Here is a 26,269-nt window from a genome sequence, read left to right as displayed (position 1 = left end):
ATGTAAACAATTAGTTCAGATGTTGATAAAAACAGATATATCAGCATTACGTGCTTTACATTTGTACAGTAATACATTAAAAGTGTAATGGGCAGTTGTTCTGTCATTGCTTTCCTACTGTTTCCCTTGAAGGGACTATTTTATATAATAAAATTCCAGGTGATTTTTTTTTTTTTAACCAGAACTGATAACAGGCAAAAGAGCAGATAAGTTGTAAGAACAAAACTGTTTACTCATCACAAACCAAAATTTCATTGTGGACAATATACTTCCTAGAAATTGCAATTGTTCTCACTTTTCATCCTTTTACTATACACAAAAACTAAATGATAAGCGATAGAGAAGGGAAAAATGTATCTCATGCTTTCTTACAGGTGCAAAAGTAAGTGTTTCTAAAGAGACACAAAGAGTAGTCTTTATAAAAGCAGTAACAGTATTTCTAGTTGCTTAAAAAAACAAAACAATTTTCTTTGTTATTTTAGAGCATTACAGAACTGATGTCTATATTTACAGGAAATTAAAATTTGTAAACGTAGTTTAAATCAGAGTCCAATGCTCATTCAACTCTGATAAGATTATGCCATATACAGCCAAAAAAAGGAGTCTCAAATATTCCTAGACCATTTTTAAACTCATCAAGAGTAATTCAAATAGCTTTATTTTGAAACAAATAAATTCAATCTGTTTCTGAGCAATTCATAAGGAAGGAGAAATAAGCAAAGTTCATTAAAGTTGCTATTCATTTTATAGTTGGCTTCTGTTTAGCTCTTATTTTAAAAGTTGATGGTGCTTCATTATAAGCAATTTAAACACATATACTCAACAGAAACTTCCGCAGAGTTGCAAGACAGTGAGCTCCTCTGAACTCACTGACTTCACTTGCATTAGCAAAATTAGACTTCAAACCAGTGTAAAACAGACTTTCCTTCTCCCCTTTCCATTCCTCCACAATAGTAGCTGGTGCACCAGATACGTTTGTCACTGGTACAGTAAGAACATAAGGACAAGCAAAAGCTGTAAAAATCAAGCTAATAGCTTTTTTCCTATGACAGGTCCATCAGATTTGGAATCCATTTCATTCACATTTTAGTGATGATTAAACTTTTTATTCTATTGAATTCCTCATGTAATCTGTCGAGAATTTTGTGGACACTAATAACCTATCATTGCAAAGGTGCATTAATTAAAGGCCTTGTTTTGGCTTAATTGTTACAGTCCTGGTACCCTGCAACAAAAGTGAGAAAAGCAATTTATTTGCAAACTAGAAGCTAAACATCTTCACACTTGGAGCTGGAAAATGCTCTGCTGCTTTATTGTAAGGTGTAATTTTACGTGTTTCTGTAATGGCAACACACAATACAATTAATTTCTCTTCAGAAAGTAGGGAAAAAATAGAATAGTCTTTTCCTATCTGGGCTAAAATTTTGCAATCCATAGTAAATAGTTGCTGTTACACATTTAGTGATTTATTCATCAGTGTCACACTGTGAGGGTACTTTGCATTAACACAGACAAAGCAAGCAAGGCTTGCTAGCGTTACTACTTTGCTCAAGGAATATAAGAAAAGTCCTAGATTTTATTTACTTAACCTAGTTGGAGGGGAAGTGGGGAGAATAGAGGCATATTACTATACAGAAAGATTTTGTGAATTCCAATATGAAATGAATATATGAACCCCCTACAGAGGGTCTTGCAAGTTATTAAAATGACACTGATTGAATGTTTTTTCCATATGAGGATTTCCTGTAAATGTTAGACAGTGAACTCAGTCTAATTTTTGAAGTTATATTGTTCTGCCTGTCTGGTAATAATTTTATTTATTTTTTATTTTTTGCATTTTATTTACACTTTAAGGCTTTTCCTGAGCTTAGCTATGAGAAGCCAATGAAAAATTCTAATAAAATCTTATATATCTCAAGCTACCGTCCAAAATATTAGATTGAACAACAAAAGATTATCTGAAACTTGCTCATCAACTCTGTTTTATTCTCAGTCCATATACAATGAAGCAGCTACAATAAAACCTGCTAAGGAACAAGGCTGAAGAATCACATCAAGATGTAATCTTATGAAAGATTCTATGAATGAAGATGCAATGTTTATTAAGAATCAGGATAATAAATGGAATTATTCACATACAGGTGTAGAGGTTGAAACTACATTTCAGTGGAGACCATCTCTTTTGTTCAATGCTGATGAATACATCAATATATTCAGTTTAGATTGCAGGGGGAATTGAAAAATATAAACTATTCTTGGAAAGGGCTCAGCACCTTCTAAGACTGCACCTGCAGTTTTTTTTTTGGCACAACCTTATTATGTAACAGCCTTTAGTTAGACACACTACTAGATTAATTTTTGTCTTGTTTGAATATGATTAAAAACCTAGCTGCAAAATGAAATCCAGTCATGCAGTAACTGCCTGATGCAAGCACTGTCCGAGGATTTAGCTTTGCTGCATAACCGAGAGGCTACATGGCTACATCGTTAGTGTAAGCACGTCCCCCATGAGCTCCTGCAATCTTTTTTTTCTTTCCTTTTTTTTTTTTTTAAAAACAACACACACACACAAAAATAAACAAACAACAACAACAACAAAAAAAACAGACCAGTAACTGCTTCCTTGCACAGTGCTCCCGAGGATAATACCAGATTCTGATTTCACAATCCCCTCTCTGACATCTTTTACAACACCACATGAAATACATTGACATATCTCAGAAGTGCATGACTGGCAGTGGACACCCACTAAATCGATGCTCTTAACATAACAAAAGTGTAGCAATTTACCGAGAATATCAATAACAACGAACAAGAAACTCACAGCTAAACGCATGCATTTGCAAACAGACTATTGTCTGCTTCTACGACACAGCTGTGTTCGTTTAATTAATATATGGCTAAGTTACATTTACGCAAGACCTGGTCGCACGAAACAATGTTTTAAAGTTTTGTCCTATTTTCAATTACGTAGGTGTGATTTGGTGTTCTAGGCTACTTAAAAATTAGTCATATTACTCCAGTAGTACAAGAAAGGCTGATACTCTCTCACCATATGAAGTGGACCAAGCCCATGGAAGTAGGATATTTGGTGCACTGTGGTTAAGTTAAGAGAAGGAGGTAAAACCTACTGTTATCTTTTCCCCTGTAAAGCACTTCTGTCCCCACTGCCACCCGAGGTTCCAGGAAGTGATGGGGGAGAGCCACCAAAGATAAATGATCCTGCAAGTCCTCTCTATCTAGGGTTATTGCTGCTTAAGTGGAAAACCTGCAGATGGGGGACTTTTTGGAAAGGTCACGGGGGTCAATCAGAGATATTTTGGTGAAATGTGTGGATGTAATTTCTCAGAAATTCTGAGAAGTTCCCCCACAATAACACCATTGTTTCTGTAAGGAGGATAAATTTAATAAGGCCCAAGAGCTTAACAAAGAAGCTCTAGAGGGATATGCTGGCTTCCTGTGGGTCCAAATCCTCCAGACATTTTTTTTCCTCTCTTTCTCTCTCTTTTTTAAAAAAAAAAAACAAACAAAAAAACCTCAAACTGACTGGAAAAAAAGGGGCAAACTCCTGAGCAGAAATTCATCTGTCTGTCACATTTCACTTGACAGTCCTTGACTTCACCACTTACCTTGCTTCTGTTGGAAAGGTAATAATGCCTCTAAGCACAGATGGGCATTGTTTACAGAAGAGATAGAGTGATACAAGTTGTAATGCATCTGACAGTCTGGTGAACCTTCATTCTCCAAAGTGGAGAATTTGTGAAAGGAAAAAACAGAAAAGAAGAAATTCTAACTTGCAAGAGTTGTGTGGTTAGTACAATACAGAATTTGTTAAAACTTGAATTTGGAGAAATTCTCCTTCTATGCAAGAATGGTACCTGACAGTACAAGAAAAATCTACAACTGCTTACAATATAGTTTTTAACCTCTGGTAATAAGATGTTCGTAAGCTTTGATACACCATCTAAAAAGTACTAACTTTTCTTAAATAGATTTTTTCCCCTTGTTTCTGCTAATAAACCATCCATCAAGAAAATTTCTACGTATTATTACATCTTCAGCCATCACAACAGGGAGATGAGATGGTAAACAGAGTGAAAGCAGAAGAAATATTTAGGTAAGACCTTCTGCATAACAATGTATTTCACTTTCCCATCACATCTGTATTTGCTTTTTTATTTTCGTGTAATAAAATTTACTTGTATTTGCTAGTGGGAAGTTAATGCTATATCATTATGATAGTTCACATTTTGCATTTTAATGCCAGTAAATGGAACTATTGATATCAATGTTGAGCAAGGATTTGGCAGGTATGGAAATGTTGAGCCAACTAATCTTACTTCAGCCTACTGAGTTCTGACATAACATTGTGTGTCTCTATGGTTTCGTTATCAGTAACAAATTGCTAGGTCTGTGTAAATAGTATGTATCAACAGGGTTTAAGGTCTTGGCTAAATCTGAAGGATCCAAGCTATGCAATTAAATGTTAGCCATTTTTGCTAGTGTGGTATTTGTAAATCTTTGTAAAATCTTGGGAAAGTCACATAGCAAGCAAGCTGCCTTTTATTTACTTATTTTCAGCCAGTATTGTGCCCGAGAAAAACATAATTCCTCTGACAAGGCATAAAAGTAGCATTATGAAACAGCCCCAGTACCCCTTCTGCTCTACACAACACTGACAAACCTCAACTGAAGTCCCGGGTCAAGACTGGGACATCCCACTTGAAAAGACATGGGAACCCATTTAAGAAAATTCACGCGTCAGCACCAAATATAATCAAAATTCTAGAAAATGTACTCAAGGGAAAACAGGAAATACAATTAAGTCTAGATTGTAGACAACTGAGGGGACAGCACCAGGTATTAAAATGCTGACACAAAGAGGAAGGTAATAAACTGTTCTCCATATTTAATTTGAAAATGAAACAAACAAACAAAACACCAACAACCAATGGGCATAAACTGAAGCATACACTTGGCTTATATACTAAAATGAAGTCTTCTACTGGAAGCTGAGAAAAACAGACTAGAGAAACAGCCAGGAATAGTTTATCTACAGCTAAAGAAGTAGTAGTCAGCTTTCTGTAGTCCTTTCTCAGTCACTTTTTCTTTGCTTATGACTCAATAATAAGAATATTTTAAATGTGGTTACTCATTTGGGCTTGGAAGGAAGCAAGCTTTGCTTCCTTGAGCAGAAGAGAGAGGACTAACAGAAAGAAGAAGAGAACAGGACAACAACACAAAAGTGGAGAAACCGGAGTTTCCATTTTCATTACAAAGAAGATCCTCTCTGTCACGAAAATGAATAAATGCCTTGAACCAATAAATTACCTACTAAGTTACTTATTCATATTGTTATATTTATTACCCCCAAATCATTTACAGTAATGACTCTGGAATAGTGAAAACACACTCATATGCAGAAACCACTGCCATCGATTCTGGGCCCTATGTGTGTCAACAGAGGGAACAATGAATAACATGCCCTGGCCTACTTTTTCTGGGGAGGAAGAAATTAGAGCCATTTTCTTCTTCTATGATTCCTGAGCCAAGGTAGAAAACAGAAGCAGCTCTTTACTTTGTGTGTTTCACAGCCACAGACTTCAAAATGACAATTGATTTTCTAGAAAGAGTCATCATAAAACTTTTGAAGTTCAGATAGATTAAATCTACTGCATTTCTTCAAAAATCAGTTGGCATACTTACAGCCATTTGATTATTCAGACAATTTATCTTTGGTTCATTTTGTACCCTTTTTTCTTTAATTACATATCCTTAGACCACAGCAATTATAACAACCCTATAACTGCTCTCATTATCGCTTCCTTCAAAATCTGCTTGAAATTCTTACATTTTGTTGAGGTCAGACAAATGACACCATAGTTGTCCAGATCACTATTTTACAGCGCCACACAAGGTTGGACATGATACGGATTAAAATCAAATAGAAAATAAACAAGATGAAATGCACTGAGGAGAGCTCAAAAGGGAATATCAGGCTACAATTGAAAACCTTAAGTATTGGATTTGCAAGACTGTAAATTTTCGTTCATGGTCCTGAAACAAAAAATAGGAATGTTCTAACAGGATTTGCAGACAATGAGCAGGTAAGAGGTATTGCCAATCTTCGAGAGAATTAACATATCATGCTGTAAAACTCTGAAATAGAAAAGGAATGAAGTTCAAATATACACTGTGCAAGATCAACTTCTGGGCAAAATGCGCAAACTTTTTACAAGTTGGGAACTCAGTCTGAAATGGCTAAGGATGAGAATGACTTAGTAAATCAAAAATTACCAAGAAACACAAAGGTGGCTGTAAAAACAGAAAAGGTAGTATTCCTTTAAAATTGCACATCCTTTGTTACTTTTACAGCACTGGTAGCAATCTACAGTAAAGAAGATACCTTACAGTAGCACTGGAAACATTAGTACGACTGGAGCACTGATGAAATTTCACCTAGAATATAGCTTTACAAATAGATAAACTGAACTGAAACAGGTATAAAGGCCTGCTTAGACGGGGAGAGGAATTGAAAGTTTGTTTTGAAGCAGAACCTAAAAAGACTGACTTGATTAGTCAATTAAAAAAAAAAAAGAGGCGGCTGAGGGTTAATATCATTACTTGCCTAAATATATTTCTATCAGTACAAATGGAGATAGGTACAGAACAATCGTGAATAAAATGCAACAAGAAATCAGAAGTTTTAATTTTTTTATACAGTCAGATGATGACACAGCCATCCAGCAGAGACTGGTATGGGAGTCCCTGAGAACAGATTGCTTTTAAAAAGAGGAAAAATAGAAATCTAATTAAAAGGCATAGCAATCAGCAGGATAGAAGTAAACTCAGGGCAGATTTCGCACCACAATCTTCTATCTACAAGAGAAATTGGTAGTTGTGGTAGAATGACCATATCACCCATGCTGGAAGCAAAATACATGGTACAGAAAGGAAGCCAGCAGCAAAGGCAAGAGAAGATAAAAAGAAAATTAATCCAAATACTTTACATTTATATAGCGGCTTTTCAGGTTTACATGATGAAAGAATGTGTTGGTAACTCCCTGCAACTTAAGCATGTTTCCCCTGTGTAAAAATAATCAAAGTTAGGCCACTCAGATATTAGTTTCACCAAAATAACTGTCAAGATATTACCACTTAAAGACACAAGACCTACCTACAGCACTACAATGAAATAAATTTTATTTTGCACTTAATTATAAAGAGATTGACTGCTAAAACTAATTCATTGTGTTTTCTCTTTTGCCTCCATAAAAACTTAATACACTATAGAGGAAAGATAGTGAGATAATGAAACTGCATAACAACTCAATAAGACTGTTTTAAAACAGCTGGCAATCAAACACGTAAGACAGTATTCTCCTGTTCACAACCTCTAAAATGGATGAACGCTGCTATGTTCAAAGCTGCTGAGGAAAAAGAGGGATGAGGAAAACAATGAAAAAAACATGGAAATACAGTGCAAACATTTCTGAACAAACTACACACGAAGGAATTCTCCAGATTACATGCACTTGCTAATGCAAGCCATTAAGAGACTGAGGGGAGCAGTTTTGAGTGACCCTAAACAAAAGCATTCGTTAGACAGTACGTTGATAGATATGAGTATAAACTGTACGTCAGAAACTCCCTGTGCATCTCAAAAAAAATAAGCTAGCATAATGCTTGCACAATCTGTCATCTGCTCCATCCTGTAGCTTTTCCAGAATTTCTGTAGTAGAAAATTACAATGCTGATAACTATATTTTTATGGCACTATGTACCACTTTCGTTCTTAGCAAAGACTCAACCTGTAATAAAAAATTGCATTTGATTTTATTTTCAGAATCCTGTTTGTACAACAAAATTTACAAGCTTCTCTGTTCTTGGGGATCCTCTGTCCCATATAGTAATGCAGATATGTGATCAAGTCTGGTAAACTGATAGATTGCACTGACATAGAAAAAAAAAAGTTTCTTCAAATAGCTCAGACATTGAAATTTCTAACTCAAGTATCATAAATTGGTATTATGTAAAAAAATAACATTTAAGTAAAAATGTTTGCCAGTTCATACTACTGTTTATTATGGCTCATGCCTAAATCTGAATTTGGGAAAATTATATATGTTGAGCACATTTAAACGCTGTTCTCTGTAGGGTGAACGGTGCTGTTTACAGTAAGAATCCAACACTAAATCATTTGGTACAAATCAGCATAGACAGTAGCGCTAGTGGAGGAACATCAATTTAAGCAAAGAAACTAGACATTTACACAAACTTTTTCAAGAATATTTCCGAAGTTAAGGTTTGTGAAACAGATAGTGATCATACATATCATGCATATTTTTGTAAGATTAGTTTTGACAGTGTTTTGTTGAGAGAACAAATGTAAAACTATTAACATCTTTAGTTACTGTTTTCATGGTGGAGATCAATTATTTTTGTAAAACAAGATTTCACGTTACATGTATTTAAAGGTGTCATGCAAGAATGCATTTACATAGACAAACATTCTTACTGGAATTCTAGTAAATTCAAATAATTGAGCCTTAGGATAATATTAACTTTAATAAATATGAACATATTGACTGAACACATTTGGTTTTCAGATTTTCCTTGTCTAACAATTGCACACACGTTGAGTTCTCCGTCCATTATTCAGACAACTCCTCATACATACAGAAATAAAGGTGTCTTCCTGATTATAGAAACGTATACACATAATAGAAAAACTCTATTCAATTTAGCTTCTGTGTACAAATACAAGTAATCACTTCAGATATACTAAGTACATATTTAGAAAAGAGCTTTATGTGTGGGAGAAAAATTGCATTTCTACATTAAGAAAACATACATAATTTAAGAGGTAATTGACCAACAAATATTGTGTGTGATTCTGTTTAACCTAATTATGTATGTCACTTATAAAGTGGGAATGTAGTTAAAATCATCATTGCCGAGGCAGTATAAATAGCAATGAAGAACAGTTTAGATGTTTGCTTGCTTTCCTGTAATCTTCCCTTACAGATGTCATAAGAAAAAAGGAGAGGACAACAGTCTTGCTACAAAGTTTAAGCATGAAGCTTCATTTTAGATTTGAGGCATACACTTCTGAAGGAAGCACTGCGCTCTGCCCAAGAAAAATTCAACTGTATAACCAGGTCCTTAGGGAACATATTTCCAAGGAAGATCTAGGGGTAACAAAACAGCCACTCAGCACTAGGCCAATTGTGTACCATGCTAATGCTATCACCTTTCCAGTGAGAAAAAACACAGAGTCTTAACAAATCTGGACATGAAGAATGTCACTGCATTTTGTCCGGTAATATAACAGCCAGTAGCAGCCTGTCTCAATGCTGTTGTGTATTTTATTCATCAAAAGCAAAACAATCTTAACCAGCAAACTTCCACGTTCTGTTCTGTGGCACAGCAGGATGTGTAAAAGCTACTGCCCTCAGCTCCATTTCTGTGATAAGCAAAAAGAATAGGATAGAGAGAACCCCTTCATATTTAACTGCTGCTTTTTTAGAATACTCTAAAATACATATGATTATTAGGACCATCCTGAAATCTTCTGAGCCTTAAAAATGCAGGAACTGAACGTTCATATTACACGTATTCTCTAAGTGCTCTTATCAATTGCACTTGCGCTCTCTGGCCCAGTGCATATCAATTTGCAGTAAATGGAAAAACTCCAAGTGGATACATAAAAGCAGAAAAAAAGCCAAATTCAAGTCGAACTTGAATGTGTCTTTGACTTGGGTTTCTGACATTGCAGGTGAACGTCTTTACTGGAAAGTATTCTCTCCTCATTTCACATACAGCTTAGAAAAGTCTTCATTTCATCCCACTTTGGTACAGAACAACTTACGAGACTTTAGGAAAGTTGCCACAAGTGGAAAACGGTTCCCATATGTGACTTTGTGAGACAATAGATTGAATGCTGCATTTGCATGTGCAGCAGCCCTGACTTTGCATTTTCCCCTTCCTGGGAGCTGGGTGCATTTCAGCACTCTGCATTCCCTTGCTACCAGTACACCAAGCACTTTTCAGTGGGCAGTCATGATTTAGTTACTTCTGCAGATAGGGAAAGCATTGGAACACAAAGCTGGTGGTGCTACTTCATCTTTTTTCCTTTCCAAGTTTATTATGAGTGAATTCTCAGAAATTACCCCTGCAATTCTAAATGGCTCAACAGCTCACCTGTGTTTTGACTGGGCCCACATACCGTACAGCAGCTATCCCTACAAGGTGTTCTACCCAGCAAAAACATGTATTGTTATTTAAATTTTGCTATGAGAGTTTTAACTTCCCTCATTTATGCTCAGAACTTCTAGCTGAACTGTTACCTGCACTGAAGACTAATCTTCCCTAGGAATGAAAACAGGATGAAAGCAGAATAATTCAAGTAAATACATAGTTGGCAGAGGGACACAAGTTCAAGTCACATGGGAGAAACTGCTGTACAAGAACTGAAGCAACCCCATTTGCATCCATATAACAGAGAGGGAAGTTCTGCAGGTATAGGAGAAACAATGTGTTTGCATAGTACGAGGTTAGCCAGAAGAATCACTTCGTACCTGGCACAGCAGCATGTGATAGATTGATCAGAAATTCTTATATTTTCTTTTTTTTTCAGAGAGAGAGAAACCCTGCCCATGTATTACCACTGTTTGCCATACTTATTCCTCTGAGGAAAACGCATTTTGTGCAAGTCTTAGATCTGAATACCAATTCAACCACAAGCACAAAAAGTCTAAGTTTCCCTATGAAAAACTGTGGTAACATTTAAAATGTAATTGCTTTTGGAAAATGACAACTAATTATCCAAAACCAAAATGCACATTAGGCATTTAAATAATTAAATGCCAATCAATATAATAGAAGCATCACTTTTCACTTTTTGCTTTCAGAAATCATTTTACTTCATTTTAAAATTAATCTATCTAAATATATTGGCATATGCATTTTGTGATTATGCATGTTCACATAAAATAGTTTTAGTAAATCATATTATTTGTACCTACAGACTTTCTGCTTGCGTCCTTCAACTACAACTGCTATTTTTAAAGGTACAGATATCGCTATTACTACAAGCTGTTTCAGCCTGCATTTGATTTTACGTGCTCTCCCCATTACCTTTCTGCATGCCAAATGGATTTTCTATCCACTGCTGATCACTATGAACAACTATTTCACTGCATTATGAATCTGTAAATCAGACACCATTACACAGAGGAAGTGAACCATGTTAGCATTAGCATTGTGGAGTCTGAAAAAGTGGTCCACCAAGGAGCTATAAGAATTTCTCATCTGAAGGATGCGTACTATTTCCCTGTCTAATATGAAGCAGATTCGATATGAAGCAAGATTAAATAATAATAATAATATATATAACTCACATCAGATGTTTTAACACTGAAGAAATGTAGGTTAAGTGCACAGTTAAGTTTGCATTCAGCACCATCTTCCCTAGACACATCATTCCTAGTTCTTCACATCAGGTTCTTTAACATCTCATCTCATTTGTGAGGCTAACTCCCACCTGCAACTCCCCTCAGGATCCACCACGTAGCCCCGCCTTGCTCCAGATGCTAAACATGGCCAAGGGAGGAACTGCTCAAGGCTTCCTTACCACCCCTTTATCATCTCTTCAGGCCAGAAAGACTGCTTCTTCCCCATGTATTTCTCTTTACATACTCATTCCCTGCAGTAGGGCATTGGTATATCACATGACATCATCAGGAACTTAATTTCTTCCACTTGTCAAGTTACCAAAAAAAAAAAAAAAAGATCAAACATGGAAACAGGTCAGTGCAAATAGTGAAACTGAGAACGGGTTCCTTGGATGAGTGCAACAGTCTCCTTCACAACCCAGTACAAATGTCTATTTTAGAGAGTCCTAGCTATCCTGTCATATATGTGTTGGAATAAATGCATGTACGCTGTAGATTCACATATACAGCCTGCATATGTTTGGGTACATATATAGAGAGATTCATATTAAAAGAATTTAAATAATGTCTAAGCATTCATATATATATCTTATAAGGATGTGTAGGCGAATGCATGTGCATACATAGTGCATATTCTCTGTGGGGGTGCAGGTGAGTGTGTACATACATATACAGGTACATTAGGACTGAATATCTCTGGGGAAAAAAACAGAAAAAAATGCAGAACTATGGCTGCATTCTCACAGATAAACTTTAGAGTTTGTGCACACGTAACTACATTGGTCTCAACACAACCACATCGGAAATCGTTCTTGGGCAATGAACCGGGATTCATAGTAATCAAAAGAAAGGTTTTTCCCCAGTTACATTAATGCAAAACTCTGCTCAACAAAAACGATACAGATGTACCACACTGCTACTCGTGCTGCAATAGCATATTTTAACAATTTGGGAGAATGAAATAAAATATTCTGTATTTCAATACATTCAGAAAAACATCCCTGTTCCAAATGTGTCCATTACTATACCCATAAGCCATTCTGTTTAAGCACTAGTCATACTCACTGTGAGCATGACCATATTTCTGCCATCAATTGGCTATAACAGGGTAACAGTAGCTACTGTAACTGTGGCTGGCAGATTGTTTCCACTAGATAGTTAATGTTTGGTCCAAAGCCTTCCATTTCATGTCTCTATTGAAATATATACCTATTTTCTACTTAATAATTTACCCTCACCTGTTCTGTAACTTGAGCAAGATATTCCACTTTTTTCTTATTGTGATGGAATAAAAATATTTTGCTTTTTAAGAAAAAGCAGAGATTTCCTGGGACAACAATTTAACATAAAGAAAAAAAATTAAAGAGTTCTAATTTGTCGCCATTATAGTCCCTGCTGAAAAGCAGGTATAGCATTATGAGAAAACAAGGCTTTGATGTGACTGAATTATGTGCTTGGGGGAAATACTGGGCAGAGTTTGTGTAAGATTTACTAGGCAGACAATGCACTGCACTCATTTGCAGCTATCCAGTACGCTACCTAACTTACAGCCATTAATTTAATTGCATTATAGAAAACCCATTACTCTTCTTAGTCTTCAGTCCTCTTCCGTCATTTAAAAACCAAGGATTGTGAACCATTCCGTTGCCATGTATATTCAATGTAACTGAACTTCTTTATTTGGCCTATAGCCCTAATTTAATGAGGCTCCCATGAAATTCTAGTCTGATTCATATGTTCACTCACGAGGTACCCTGCATGCATCATCTCAATCGTCTCCTTCAGGGGATCTACATGACTTCATTGAAGCTCCCTCCTCCACTCCCTGAGCGCCTGTGTTTAATTTCAATGGACAGCATAGGGCCTAGTGAATCTCCTGGTCACATCTTGTGGTGTAGATGCATATCAGAGGACCAGAGCTATAACCAGGTATGCATACAGTTTATAGGTCACAGGTACAGAAACAAGTCATATATAGAAACATGTCATAAAGCCAAGACTGAGAGTTGCCTTCAACTTCAATATTTCTTGATTTGTTTGAAAGCTTAAAAATACACCCTTTCTCCTTTGAAAGACAATTGTGATTGGGCAGATCAGTTATGTAGTTATGTTTTTGTTTCATTAATGGAAGATAAGCAGCTATTTCTAGAAAACATTCTCGTGAAAAAATTCACATAAGAAAATGTAATATTAACAAATGAAGACAATCTATTTTGATAAGTGTTTGTGCCTGCAATATGCAACAAGGCAAGAGTCTCTTACAAGTAACACAAGAAAGGTAGAAGTATGACTATTCACTGTGCAAGGCAGGGATGTTAGCAGCTGATTTCTGAGGTATTCATCAAGCTCTTCTTGCAATACAATTTGAACAAAGTGAAGAAGGGCTGGATAAACATCTCCTTGTTGCTTCTATCAAAGAAGAGAGAGAGCTTGCCCCCGTTTTAAATATCCACAAAGCTCATCATTATGAAAATCCCCCTGTGCTTTGATGCTAGGTTGATACCACTGTGGTTATTGGAATCATTTGCAAGGGAAGGGAATGTTCAAGAAAAACTGTCATGTATTATTTCCATGTGAAAATGGGGAGGTGAAGCAGACATTTGGCAGATGCTCTCACTGGCCTGCCTGTTCCTCCTCACCTTCCTATATTAATTCCTGAGGTTCAGGATATGTAAGAATGTTGTTTAAGAGATGAGTGAGCTCTGACTGGTTCACAGGAGGTTTTTTCAGTAAACCAATTTTTATTTTTAGTAACGCTAAGCAGAACAATCATAAACAGAAGGAATGACTTTGTGATGACAGCGATGAATTTCTTGCAATTTCCTCTATCACAGTAAGAAAATGGGAAATATATCCAAGTATCATTCCCTTTTACAGATTTATTATTACTAGATCATATTTTATTGCTGTTCTATGAAGACTGTATTTAGATACTTGTGCTCATAGAAAACCTCCTCATTTTTGGCAACTTCCCTTTTTATAACTCTTTAATCCCAGCTAATTTCTGCCTCGTTACTTTAATATAATTCCTCACTGATGAGAGTCTTAAGAGGGACACACTTGACAACATCAGTGCCTCTCCATGAAAAGATAATGTAAAAATAAGTATGAAAGTAATCAAGTCCAGCAGAAGAAGGGCAGGTATTAGAGTCTCAGCCCTCAGTTATTTAAAAAAAGAACTATCCTTGTTTATTCCACTGAGGGACTAAAAGAACCAAAGGCATCTTATGTTAAGAAAAAAAATAATTAGAAGACCGTATTATGAGATTGATTTCAATTTAATAGAACCACCAGCTCCTTGTAGGGATAAAAGATCAAGGCCTGGAACTTATATTAAAACTAACCTGATAAAAGAGACTCAACAGACTAACAACTAGATCGGCCATAGTTCCGGTTTCCGACCTGAGAACATTTAAGTGGTATCACCATCCTGAAATACATCCAAGGTAGAAAAATTAAAACTTCTGCATACTAACAGCCAAGCAGAAATCATTTTACAACACCACAGTCTTTCCTCATTCACAGTATGCAATTAATCCTCTCCTCCTATTTATATCCCTAACCTCATCTCATATCAAGCATCCTTGGCACTAAAATGTCGCTAGAAAGAACCAATGAACAGTCAAGTAGCTATTTCTCAAGAGACCTCTTGCTTTACATATTTTTATATTCATGAAACACAGCTGTCAGATCGAGCCTTCATTAGCTTAACAAGCACCCAGATCTTTTCTCCAGGTTCAAGAGTTGCTTGCAGACAGTCTGCTTTCAATCCATTTGGGGGGCTGAACTCTTGCTTCTTCCCTAGAAGCAGTCTTGCAAAATTATCTCAGATTTCAGTCAATGCCACCTTAATTTTTCTCTCTGCCTATAAAGGAATTGAATTAATTGAAGGCTTTGCCTTAATTCCTGAAAGCAATTTTGCAGTTTACCTCACAATGCATGAAAAATTCATGGTTTCTAACTTCTCAGTTAGTTGAGGGATGTCAAGGGATCATATAATAATGGCACAGTCAACAGCTTCAGTACTATCACCTCACAACTGACACGAGACTTGTTAGAACATGAACCGAATAGAAATGCTGTCATGGCGAAAAACTTTTATGGACCAAGGGAAAAGGGGATGAAGTAAGAAAGGAAGAAATGACAAGTTTGATAGTACCTGCTGTGGTAGCCATTCTCCTGGTGATGTGTCACTAAGAACACAATCCCTAGCAAAGGCAGGAAGTAAAGTGGGTGCTTAGAGCGGGTCACCCAAAATACTGAGACAGAGGAATTCAGCTGATTATAGACAGAAGGAAGAGTAATTCTAACAGGATCCCGTTAGCAGCTGCTCAAAAATTCTGTGCACCCACAGTGAACCTGTGGATTTTCTGGCACTGTTAGCAAATATCATCCTCAGAAGTCTGCAAGCAAGAAGATGTGGGTCCCCTAGCAAGCACCTTCTTAAGATAACCACCACAGAGAAACCACTCCAGGTCTCATGACAAAGTGTAATTGCTGAACTTCCACTAATAGTACGCCTTCCCAGGGCTCTGGGAGTTGAATGCCCCCACAGTTCAACGGCTGATCTCCGAGAAATAAAAAGAAAAAATGAAAAAGAGGAGTCAGATTACTAATCAAGTCAACAGTTCGCTACCACAAACTTAGATTGTTTATAACACTACACAGACTAAAACCAGCAGCTGAGCTTACACCTACCGCCTAGGGCAAAAGAGGCTTTCAATTCTTACATCCTCCAAAGCCATTTTCAGTATCATAATTGACCTGATGATATAGGAAATAGGAGTGTGCATGTAGGTGTCTCTCTTGGAAATGCTGCTGCTAAAACAAAGGGGTTGAGGTTTCACAGTCTATATCAGGACATCATCCCCGTAGTGTCTTGTTTCAGATGGCAGGACACCATCGCCATAATACCATGTTTCAGATGTCAGGACACCACCCCTAAAATATCTTGTTTCTCTTGTAAAACACTGTCATAAAATTGAACACTGCCACAGAGGCAGAGAACATGCCAAAGACGCTCTGCTGGGTTGAAGTGTATCCAAAGTATCTAAACCTCTGGCATCTGTAAAATCTGTCCAGAGATTCCATTACAAGCTTCACAGCACTAGCCTGCTGGGATATGAAAAGTTATCTTCTCACTTGCTCCCTAACTCTTTGATTTTAAACCCACTTCTGTGTGCAGCCCACATTAAGTCAGATACCACCCAATTACACAGTACTAGAGAATGTCCCTCCACTCAGGCACACAGTGCTCCATTAGAGTGAAATGGAAAAAGGCTACAGACAAGCAGCACAGAGGGTAATTTATTTCTGAAGACCTAAAACATGCTTTGCTTTAAAAAAAAAATACCTGTCCATTTTTCCAGGAGCTTAATTAAATTTTATTTGACCACAAGAACACTAGCAGTTAAATGTCCATCTTAACACAAAGAAATACATCAGATGAATACCTTAGGAAGAAAAAAACCACAAAAAACATAAAAGCATATCTTAGGAAGAAAAAAAAACAACATTGAAGCAAATTTCACCAATGAGCCTGTTTTGACATAGGTATAGCAGGGAGCAAAAGTTGCCAAACAGAACAGAACTAGAACACAACTACAGTTTCATACTGAAATAAATTTACATTAGCAGGTCTGAGAAAACCTCAATAGTATTGTAGCAAAAGAAACTCATTCTGGTAGAAATATTAATATATAAACACAGATTGTTCTACTTTCTGACTGGTTCTTCAATAACTGCCATCTGGAATTAGCTCCTAATTCTCTTGCCCAGCACCGAAGTCAGTCATGATTGAGAATGGACAGGCTGATCAGTTTTTGAAAAGATGCTGAGGGATGGTTCCAAGTTCATTTCTGAGCTCAATTCTTCCCTTAGAAAGATAATATCAGTATTCTCTCCTCACATAGTTTTATTTTTTTAAAAAACTTGGTTATTTTGAAGTTGGAGACCAATTACAGCAGCATATATCTCAAGTGTACAGACATCAACAGACATAATGGCCAAAGACCTGACTTCCACAACAACAAAAAAAAAAAAGAAAAGAAAATCAAGCCCTTTTTTATTTTACTAAATCTAGAAAGTATGAATGACTCTTGGGCTTAAAGAATGAAGATAGTTTTTGAGGCATAAGAACAAGGTGGACTTTTTAAAATCCCCAACTACAAGGATAAATACGTTCTTTCGAAAGCTACCAAGGCAATTGTACACACACTGCAAAGCATAATATTTGGTTCACTGATTATTTCTATCTGACCAGCTCCTTACACCAGATCAGCCATCGCTTGCCAGAAGTTATCCGCAGAATCCAAAGTTTCATTACATCTCTGTTGTTTGGTTCCAGCTGTACAGAAACCACAGCTCTATTTGTCAAAGCATTCTGGAGAAAGGTCACAGTTGGAAGCTTTATGAGAAGAACAACAGCTTGGATTCAGCTCTATATGAACATGGTAAGCATAACTTCACTGGAAAATGCAAGCATCAACATACCCCAGAAGGAATTCCCCAGTTTGTCCTCTCCTTAGTACAAGTCCCTAGAGTGAAGGTGAGACAAAAATGAGAAGCCGATATGACCAGTGATTACTCATCTTTCTCATCTTAGAAAGATTATGTATTACGAGATAAATGCAAATAGCAGCTTTTTTTTTTTTTTACAGTAATGAAATATAAAGAGAAAGTACAAACTGTTAAACCAAAAAAAGTCATTTATCTCCTCTTATACATCATTAAATGGCTAAGTTCACCATCAATCCTGGATAATGACTTTCTCATTTCTTTTGCCAGCAGAAATCATGTCCCATTTCTGGATGGATTATCGATAAGAGTCCTGGTTATAAGGAAAACAATTGCTTCTTCCATTTCTTTACACAAGGTTAAGAAAGGACTAAACTCTCACAGAAATAAAATAATTTTCATCAGATTTCATGTAGAGGTTTTTTTTTTTTTTTTACAGTAGCAATTTGAATTAGGCAAGCTACTGATACTGTGATAGGAAGTTGATTTGATCTGTTCTTCACCAGCCTCGCAAAGTTGCGGTGATTTATTGACACGGATGTTTAACTCTTGCGTTCTTGCTTATTATTTCAATAAAATCTTGACACTTGAGCCCGTTACCTCAGGGCAGAGCCAATTTCACCAAGGAATTGGAGAGAAACATCTGGCTCAGTTTCTTAAGCTTTCTCTTTCACCCTTTTGTCCTTAATAAGGCCAACAGAACCAGTTTATATAAAAAGTACAGGCCTATACTACCTAAAAGGTTAAAAAAATCACCTTGATGAGGTGCCCATTCCAAATTCCTATTAATTGCTGAAGGCTCATGTTTTGCACTGACCTTTTACACTCAACTTCCACCCTTCAAAATCCCCACAAGAAGTCTGCCTTGCTGTGGAAGAGGAAGAACGTCACATGAGAGTGGAGGATCCTGTTGGCAAGCATGTGCTCCTACAGGGCTACATACTGCAGTGCTCCCCTCACTTGCAACCCTCTCTCTAAGCCCCTCCACTGTAGCCAGACCAGCAATCCAGAGCAGAAAAAAGGTCAGTGCTACCCTGCAGCACAGGTGAGCTAGACACCACATTATGGAAACATCACGTACGTTCCTTTTGAATAAATGCAGGAATTGACATCCTAGTCCATACAATTTCCATACAAAGCTGACATCTATCAACTTTTTGCACTTTATCACTGAGATGTTTCATCCTTAGAAAAGATGAGAAACATACTTTATGACACCGCAATACGCTTGTTATTTTCAGTTTTCTCTCCAGATCTGTATCTTGCAGAATCACTGAAAGAAACATTCATTTTGAAAACTTACCTGCACAGCAGGTGCTTCAGGAGTGCAGACTGGACTTGGATCTTCCAGCAGGCCCTTTTTGAACATCATATGCAGACGAGATAAGGCTTCGCTGAAGAATAAGACAAGCCATTTTAAGGGAATCATTATAATGCATCAACATGGAAATAAAACGTTAGGCCATGTTTTCCATTTCCCCTTATGTTTTTTGTTAATTGGAATATTTGCCAAGTCAGCTAATGCAATGAAAAATACACAAGTCCCACGTGCATTCATATATATGAAGGTTTGAAGTTTGCACAGCACTCCTCAGCAAGCAAATAAGAAACACGGGTGCTTTTACCTAAAATACCTGTCCACATTCTGACAAATGTATAGGCAGCCCACTGTGTGCTGCAGAAACCCATCAGGAGGGGAGGCAGGGGACAACAGCTGTCTTGTAGCAAGGAAAATCTCAAAACTCTCTCATGGCATCAGCCATAGTTGATCTGTTTAGCAGAGACATAGAGAAAGAAACTCTTCAACTCTATAAAAGGCTCAATAAGTTCTTTTGCTGCAGAAAGAGGAAAACGCATATATTCCCAGTAAGTCAACAACAGCTCTTACTGTGAGCCGTGACTTGTCCACTGACAGAAAACAGCTCCTCACAGTGGACGTTTTTGGGAACACACATGCTTAAAATGGGGGGGGAGTGGAGGCCATGTAGGCCACAACAGAGTTAGAATTAATCATCTAACCTTTCGACCTGCACAAGCCAGGACAGGCATCACAATCTCACACACCTGCACTTGGTTTAGAATTTAGGCTAGAATTTGGCATAAGGCACTCATGCCTTTTACAAGCACCCAGGATTAAGAATATTTCTCAACTGTGGTGAGCAGCACTGCTGCTGTGTGAGGCACTGGAACAGGTTTCCCAGAAGCTGTGGATGCCCCATCCCTCAAAGTGTTTAAGGCCAGGCTGGAAGAGGCTTTGAGGATCCTGGTCTGGTGGGAGGTGTTCCTGCCCCTGGCAGGGGGGTGGAATTACATCATCCTTTAGGTCCCTTCCAAACCAAACCATTCTGTGAATCTGCAACAGTGGTAGCTCAGCATAAGGCAGCTAAGAAGTTCACCAGTATTTTGAACTCTACATTGCTGCTGCTACAGTGCTGTCCAGAGCCAGGTTTGATAAAGCCTCAGAACAGAATGTAAATATATCCTTCAGAATGTAAATTTAGTACAAGTTCGAGACTTTTTTTCTGGATTAAAAGCAGTTCAGAGGCACAAAAGAGCATTGTAAATTACAAGTGTTCCAGTCAAAATAGCCATCTGTGGTCCTCAGTGGCATCTCCCGATGGTACGCACACCGAGATGCATACTTAGAGAAGTCATCTACATTCAGATTTCACCATCTCTGGGCATTAATACTGTGCATTTTCTTTACCACCTTAAAAACACATGATGTGCTTAGCAGATGATGCCAGGAGAAAAAGAAAAATCACTCAGCTTCTCAGAACATCTGAATCCCCCACCTCACCCCAGTCGTACCAATACACTCATTTGCATGTCACCAGTAGCATTATCTTCCTGCATTAACCCTAAGCCCAAAAAGGAAAACATCTGCATGAATTCTCCACTATAAAAAGTGATTATAAAATAGAATAAGTTATTCCATCTCTAAACTTTACTTCCCTTGGGAAACAGATTAAAGTGATGGATAGGATGTGACCTTCAATTTATTAATGATTTAGCACAGTCAGCTGTGATTACTTGTACAGAGACAAGAGCAGCTGACTTCACACCAGGAACCCTGCTCACAAACTGCTTCCACTTTCCTCTGCAATACACATATCCTTACTTTAAACTAGACCATAATTCATTCAAAGATATCAAACTTGGTATGTCAAAAACTCATTCAACTGAGCAGCTCAGTTTTAGAGCACTTGCATGTTTAAATGGCTGCAGCATCACAAGGCTCAAAGCTTTTTACTTGTGTATTGATGCTTCAAGTTCTGTTGGACTTGTATTCTACATAATTGGCTTGCAGAGTATTACCAGAAAAGAAAGTAAGCTTTGTCAAACATGCAAATGTATGTGAAGGACAGGGTAGAACATTTTGGCTAATCACGGTGAAGAAAAGTTATAACCATTTTCAAAAGCAGCTAGAAACAACTGACATTATTATTATTTTTAATTCAAAGCTCACACCAAGTTCAGTCATTTGGAAAAATCATCTTAGTGTAACTGCCCTACCAACACCATTTAGCATGCTCCTTTCCCTTTCTTCCTCTGGTTGAAAGTAATTACATCAAGTAATTACATACAATTAAATGTATTCTTTTCAATGCTCTTCCTTAGTTCCTTTTTTGAATTTGCTATGATTACTGCAAGCTTTCTTTTACTAATCAACTTGCACTTTTCAAACAATTTTGCATGCATTTCATGTATCAAGAGGAACAATATAAAATTTTGTTGCTCTTGCAGAATGGTCACTTTGGTCATCACTCTTTAGATTGGAAGCAAACCAACTAAAAAGCTACTTAGATACTAATCTTTCAACTGTTTTGTTTATTCTAAACAGTATTTGGACAAGAACCTTTCAAGGAGTAGGATATTTATAGTCTTCCCTGACAGAAGGTTATTGCACATTAGAAGTTTGTCCTGCCTGACAAGGGTCTTGTAATAGGGTCCATGCAGTAGAAAGAATGAAATAGTCAAACTGCAGTGCAAAATGGATTTTCTTCCTTTTACTGCAGGTTAGCATTTACATGAAACACTAACTACAATGGAACTTCACAAGCTACAGTATTGTAAAACAAATCATTCACTTGAGACAGGAACATAAAAAACACATAGCATTCTCCAGAAGAACACAGTCCATCTCTGCTACATTGAATTAAGTCTTGCAGTAAAGACTACCTTTTGCTATGTTCTTAAGCCTGAACGTGACTTATGGTCTAGAAATACCACAATGCAAACAACAATAAACGCTCATAAGTCAACATAAACACACAAAAGGCAGGATCTCCCTCCATTACCAAATCATCATTGTGTATATCTTCCTAGTCCCCTGCATTCTAGGAACACAAATCCTTTCCAGCCACCATTAAGTGATGTGTTACTGACATCTTTCTATCACCAAGACACTCAAAGTATGCTACAGCCTCAACTAGGATAGTTATAAGTCCCATTCCTATTTTTCGGAGGTTGCCTGTCCAAATTCCATTAAAACTAAATAGTAGCTGCTGAACAACCTGAAATGCATAGAGAGTAATATAAATGCTAACAAACCTTCTCTTTTTGGCTTCTTTCAAGACTATCACAATTGTTTTCACTCCTTTCAGCAAGTAGATTGCTACAAAAAAAAAAAAAAGAAGAAAAAAAGGAACCTGTAGAGCTGGAAGACATCCACTCCTCTGGACACATCCATATTCTAAGCACATAATGTCATGGCCTAATTTTCTTAAGTGTGCTCCAGCAGCATAAGACAACAATTCAGGACTTCATTCCTTTTTAAAGCTTAACAAACAAACCGTCCAAAGACACCAATATACCTTAAGCTGGGCCAGTCCCCTCTAAAATAACCACAATTAAAAATACCTAATGAACAAAGTAAGTCTGATGGAGCTTGCTTCTATAGATAGCAGGCTGATGAGCTGCACCCAAAATGCTGCATCTAATAGTTGTATCACGGCAATGGAAGCTCACCTGCTTGACTGACTGCTGAAACAAAAGGGAAGGCTGGTAACAGAGGCTGTAATTAGAGAGAAGAAGGTATTAGAATCAGCTGGGAGCTCTGATAGATGGTAACTCCCCATCTGAGCTCATGCTCCTAAAGTATTTGTTACTTGATTTGTTCTAAATCTTTTTTTTTTTTTTTCACTGTTCTGAGAAGAGTTATTTTCAGATCAGAAACAGCCACTGGCGCTGCATTGTAGAAAACCAGATGCTGTTATTTATAGGTGGGGTGTGTTTTTGATTGTATTGTAATTTTGAACACACAATAAAACTAAAACTAAAAAAAAAACACACATGGGGAGAGCAGCTGTGGCATGGGTTCAGGTTTGGGTCACTGCGAATGACTTAGGGAAACCACTGAAGTATTGCAAACAATCATAAATTGTCTGCTAAAACAAAGGTGTGCTGTTCCTCCATTCCCAGGCTCATATAACCCAGAAAACTGCCCATTCCATTCCTATCGGAGGATGGTCCTTTCTTGGAGTCAGTCCAGTAATGACTGTATCAGAATCAGAAATAAGACACTATGAAAATAAGTATCAATTAAAGGAATAGTATTGCTTTATATAATGTACTGGCAACTTAATTTAGCTGTATCTTCTAATGCACACAGACATATCAGCAGCACGTAGTTCATTTTTTGGCCATTTTTTCTCTGGAAATAGTTCTATGTCTTCAGCAGCTGACATAATGTTTAGATCCTACAGATGCCAGAAAATAAGTAAAATGGATGATGATAATATATTCATTTTTTCCTCTGCACTTCCCTAGATGTTTTTAGGTTTTAATTTTAATTTGGTGAGGGCAGTCTTGGAGATGAAGGACAACAGCTGATCTTAATAGCTTGATTTTTCAAAAACTGGAAAATTAGAAAGAGATCTCTCATAAAAATATCTAATATTATTATTATTATTTCCCTCTTTTGGGAAATGGACTCCTATGTCTGCTGTGTGATTTCCTGAGACAGCTGTTTTCTGTGCTGTAATACTTGACAAATGAAAAGTCCTGCACCTAGGAAGAAATAACCCCTTGCAATAAAAGCATAGTCTAGAATATCCAGTTTTAGGTCTCCCGGTTCATGACAGACATCAACAAACCAAAGCAAATTTAGCAGAGGGACAACAAGATGCTCAGGAGGCTGGAGCACTGTCTCTGTGGAGAGACACAGAGGAACGCGGCTTGTTCAGTCTGGAGAAAAGACAACTTCTGAGGGATTGAACACCAGCTTCCCAATACCTGTAAAGAGATCTTCAGGAAGACAGAGCCAGGCTATTTGCAGTGTTTCATGGCAGTAGGGTGAAAGGAAACATATCGCTGATGATATTAATTCTAGAATACACACTTCTGTGGGATGCAAAAGGAATTAATCACATTTCCTCAGGTTTTATTGAAGAGATAGGAAACCTTTGCATGACTTCATAATCTGTCAAGCATTTCAAAATGCCGTATCAAGGATTTTTTTCTGCCTTGTCCCCTAACCTCCACTATGTAAAGTCTGTCCATAGGTGAAGATACGATCCACAATTATTGCACATATCTCACAGTAGTATAAACTATGAATTTCTATCAAAATAATTGTTCTTCATAGTCATGTCATAATTACTCAGTACAATATTTGCAAAAACATGTTTTAGGAATCATTCATCAGAACAGTTTCTCAGCAGAGTTTTACCTAGATGGTCTGATTTCTTATAACTGTTTCTGTTTGGGGAGGAAATAAACTTTGAGGTCTCCAGGATTAGCCTGCAAATTATTATTTTCAGTTTCAGGTCCTGGCTTGCTCTTGATACACTACGTTTTCCATGAAGGAGCATTTCCTTTGCTAGCCATCAGCCTGAAAGAGTTAAAATGCGAACTGTAACCTGTGAGAAGAAAGAAGAACCATTTTAAAGCTCAGAGGCTCCATGACCCTTTCTCTCACACCCTGAGTTTGGCAGGACAAATATAGGTTTACTTTTGGTTTGCTTGTTAAACCAGGGTCATGTCCACTAAGTCTGGAGAATCACTTATCTGAGATCAAGTCACAACACAGCGGAATCAGAACTAGCAGAAGGAACACACAAGTAGAGACTTTTCATCATATGGATTTAAACAGCTATGTGATAGCAATAGGAGAGGCCAAGGAAGAGCAAATCTATTGTTTTTTACCTACCTGCTACAACTGCAAACAGCTAGACCAATTGGGTGAAGCGAATGTAAAGGACTGTAGCATGCATCCTCTCTCTTGCATTTCAAAAGTCTGTAATAAAAGAGGATTCTTTGACCAGACATCTAAAATCATCTCTTTGCAGGCAGGAAGCATAAACGGGGCTTAAGTGGAACAGCACATACAAAGGCACAATGGAAGAGAGGATTTTATCAAAGACAAGTATCTCTTAAACAGATGTCCAAAACTCTGCTGTGGATAATTTTATTTTTATTTTTTGTATAATACTGGTTTTTGTGTATGCCATATGCATATTATGTCATAATTGGTAGCTACTCTGTAATTAATATATGTAGGCCCATAATTATAAGGTTGCATTGATGCAGTGCCAGAAACTTAAACCAAGATGGGGAAAAAAAAGTCACAGACCGTTAAAAAGCAAAAGACTACTTTATGGAATCTTTAGTTTTAAAAATAAAAATAAAAATAAAATAATAATTTAAAAAAAGATTATTTTTCAATCTTCATAAAAGACAATGAGTTTTGAGTCGTGACTTTTGGATGCTTATGAGAAGCAAGGCTCTTCTACACTTGATTAGACGCTTACAGCTAGTGTTGCCTCAACTGCACTAGTAAATAAAAATGGACCAGGATCTACCTGGCAACATATGGATCATGTGTGTATAGTTAAATTCTCCTGTTTTCCAAAACAGAGAGGTTGTGGTCAAAATACCTGTTCCTGTTAGTCCCTAGCTCATGCTAATCCTCAAACTGAGACTGGGAATTGTCTGGGAGTTTTCTGATTGTCAGGAAGCAAGGCCATGCCAAGAACTGTACTTATAACTTAGCAACTGCAGGAAACAACCCAACACCATGCCTCTGCACTATTTATTTTACCACTAAGAAACAGCTGAAATGTGTAAAGGCACAATAATGAAAGGAGTATACACCATTTTCAGAGTCTTGCTTGAGGAAAAACAAAATATATATATAAATCTTGTAGCCTACATAATCAGGCCAGGCCTGTGAATGTCTCACTGAATCAGTGGGTCTGGGCAGAAGGGGTCAAAGATCATATCATCTTAATTTGAATTGAACCATGTTGGTATAATGATAATGATCTGGAAAATATTATTCTTAATCTGCTCTG

General features: G+C 37.1%; 1 protein-coding gene across 36 annotated transcripts in view; it reads right to left on the bottom strand.

The window, feature by feature from the left end:
* The window catches only part of LOC308193960 (uncharacterized protein), a 59,682-nt gene that overhangs the window by 22,218 nt on the left and 11,195 nt on the right, over positions 1–26,269 (bottom strand). For 6 of the 36 annotated variants that reach the window (XR_013950129.1, XR_013950130.1, XR_013950133.1 and 3 more), the window contains exons 1-2: positions 22,527–22,783; positions 19,276–19,366 (exon numbers count right to left, since the gene is read on the bottom strand). Coding sequence is in view for 7 of the 36 variants with exons in the window: in XM_080589187.1 (XP_080445313.1) it covers positions 17,850–17,862; positions 17,949–17,992; positions 19,276–19,366; positions 25,126–25,212 (235 nt within the window). In the remaining 29 variants the exon portion in view is untranslated. The other 30 variants (XM_080589185.1, XM_080589184.1, XM_080589186.1 and 27 more) reach the window with 24 other exon arrangements.

The sequence above is a fragment of the Anser brachyrhynchus genome (genome assembly GCF_964034855.1).
Source record: "Anser brachyrhynchus genome assembly, chromosome: 4".
Lineage (NCBI taxonomy): Eukaryota > Metazoa > Chordata > Aves > Anseriformes > Anatidae > Anser > Anser brachyrhynchus.
The sequence above is the reverse complement of the archived record's forward strand: the minus strand, read 5'-3'. Positions and strand labels throughout refer to the sequence as shown.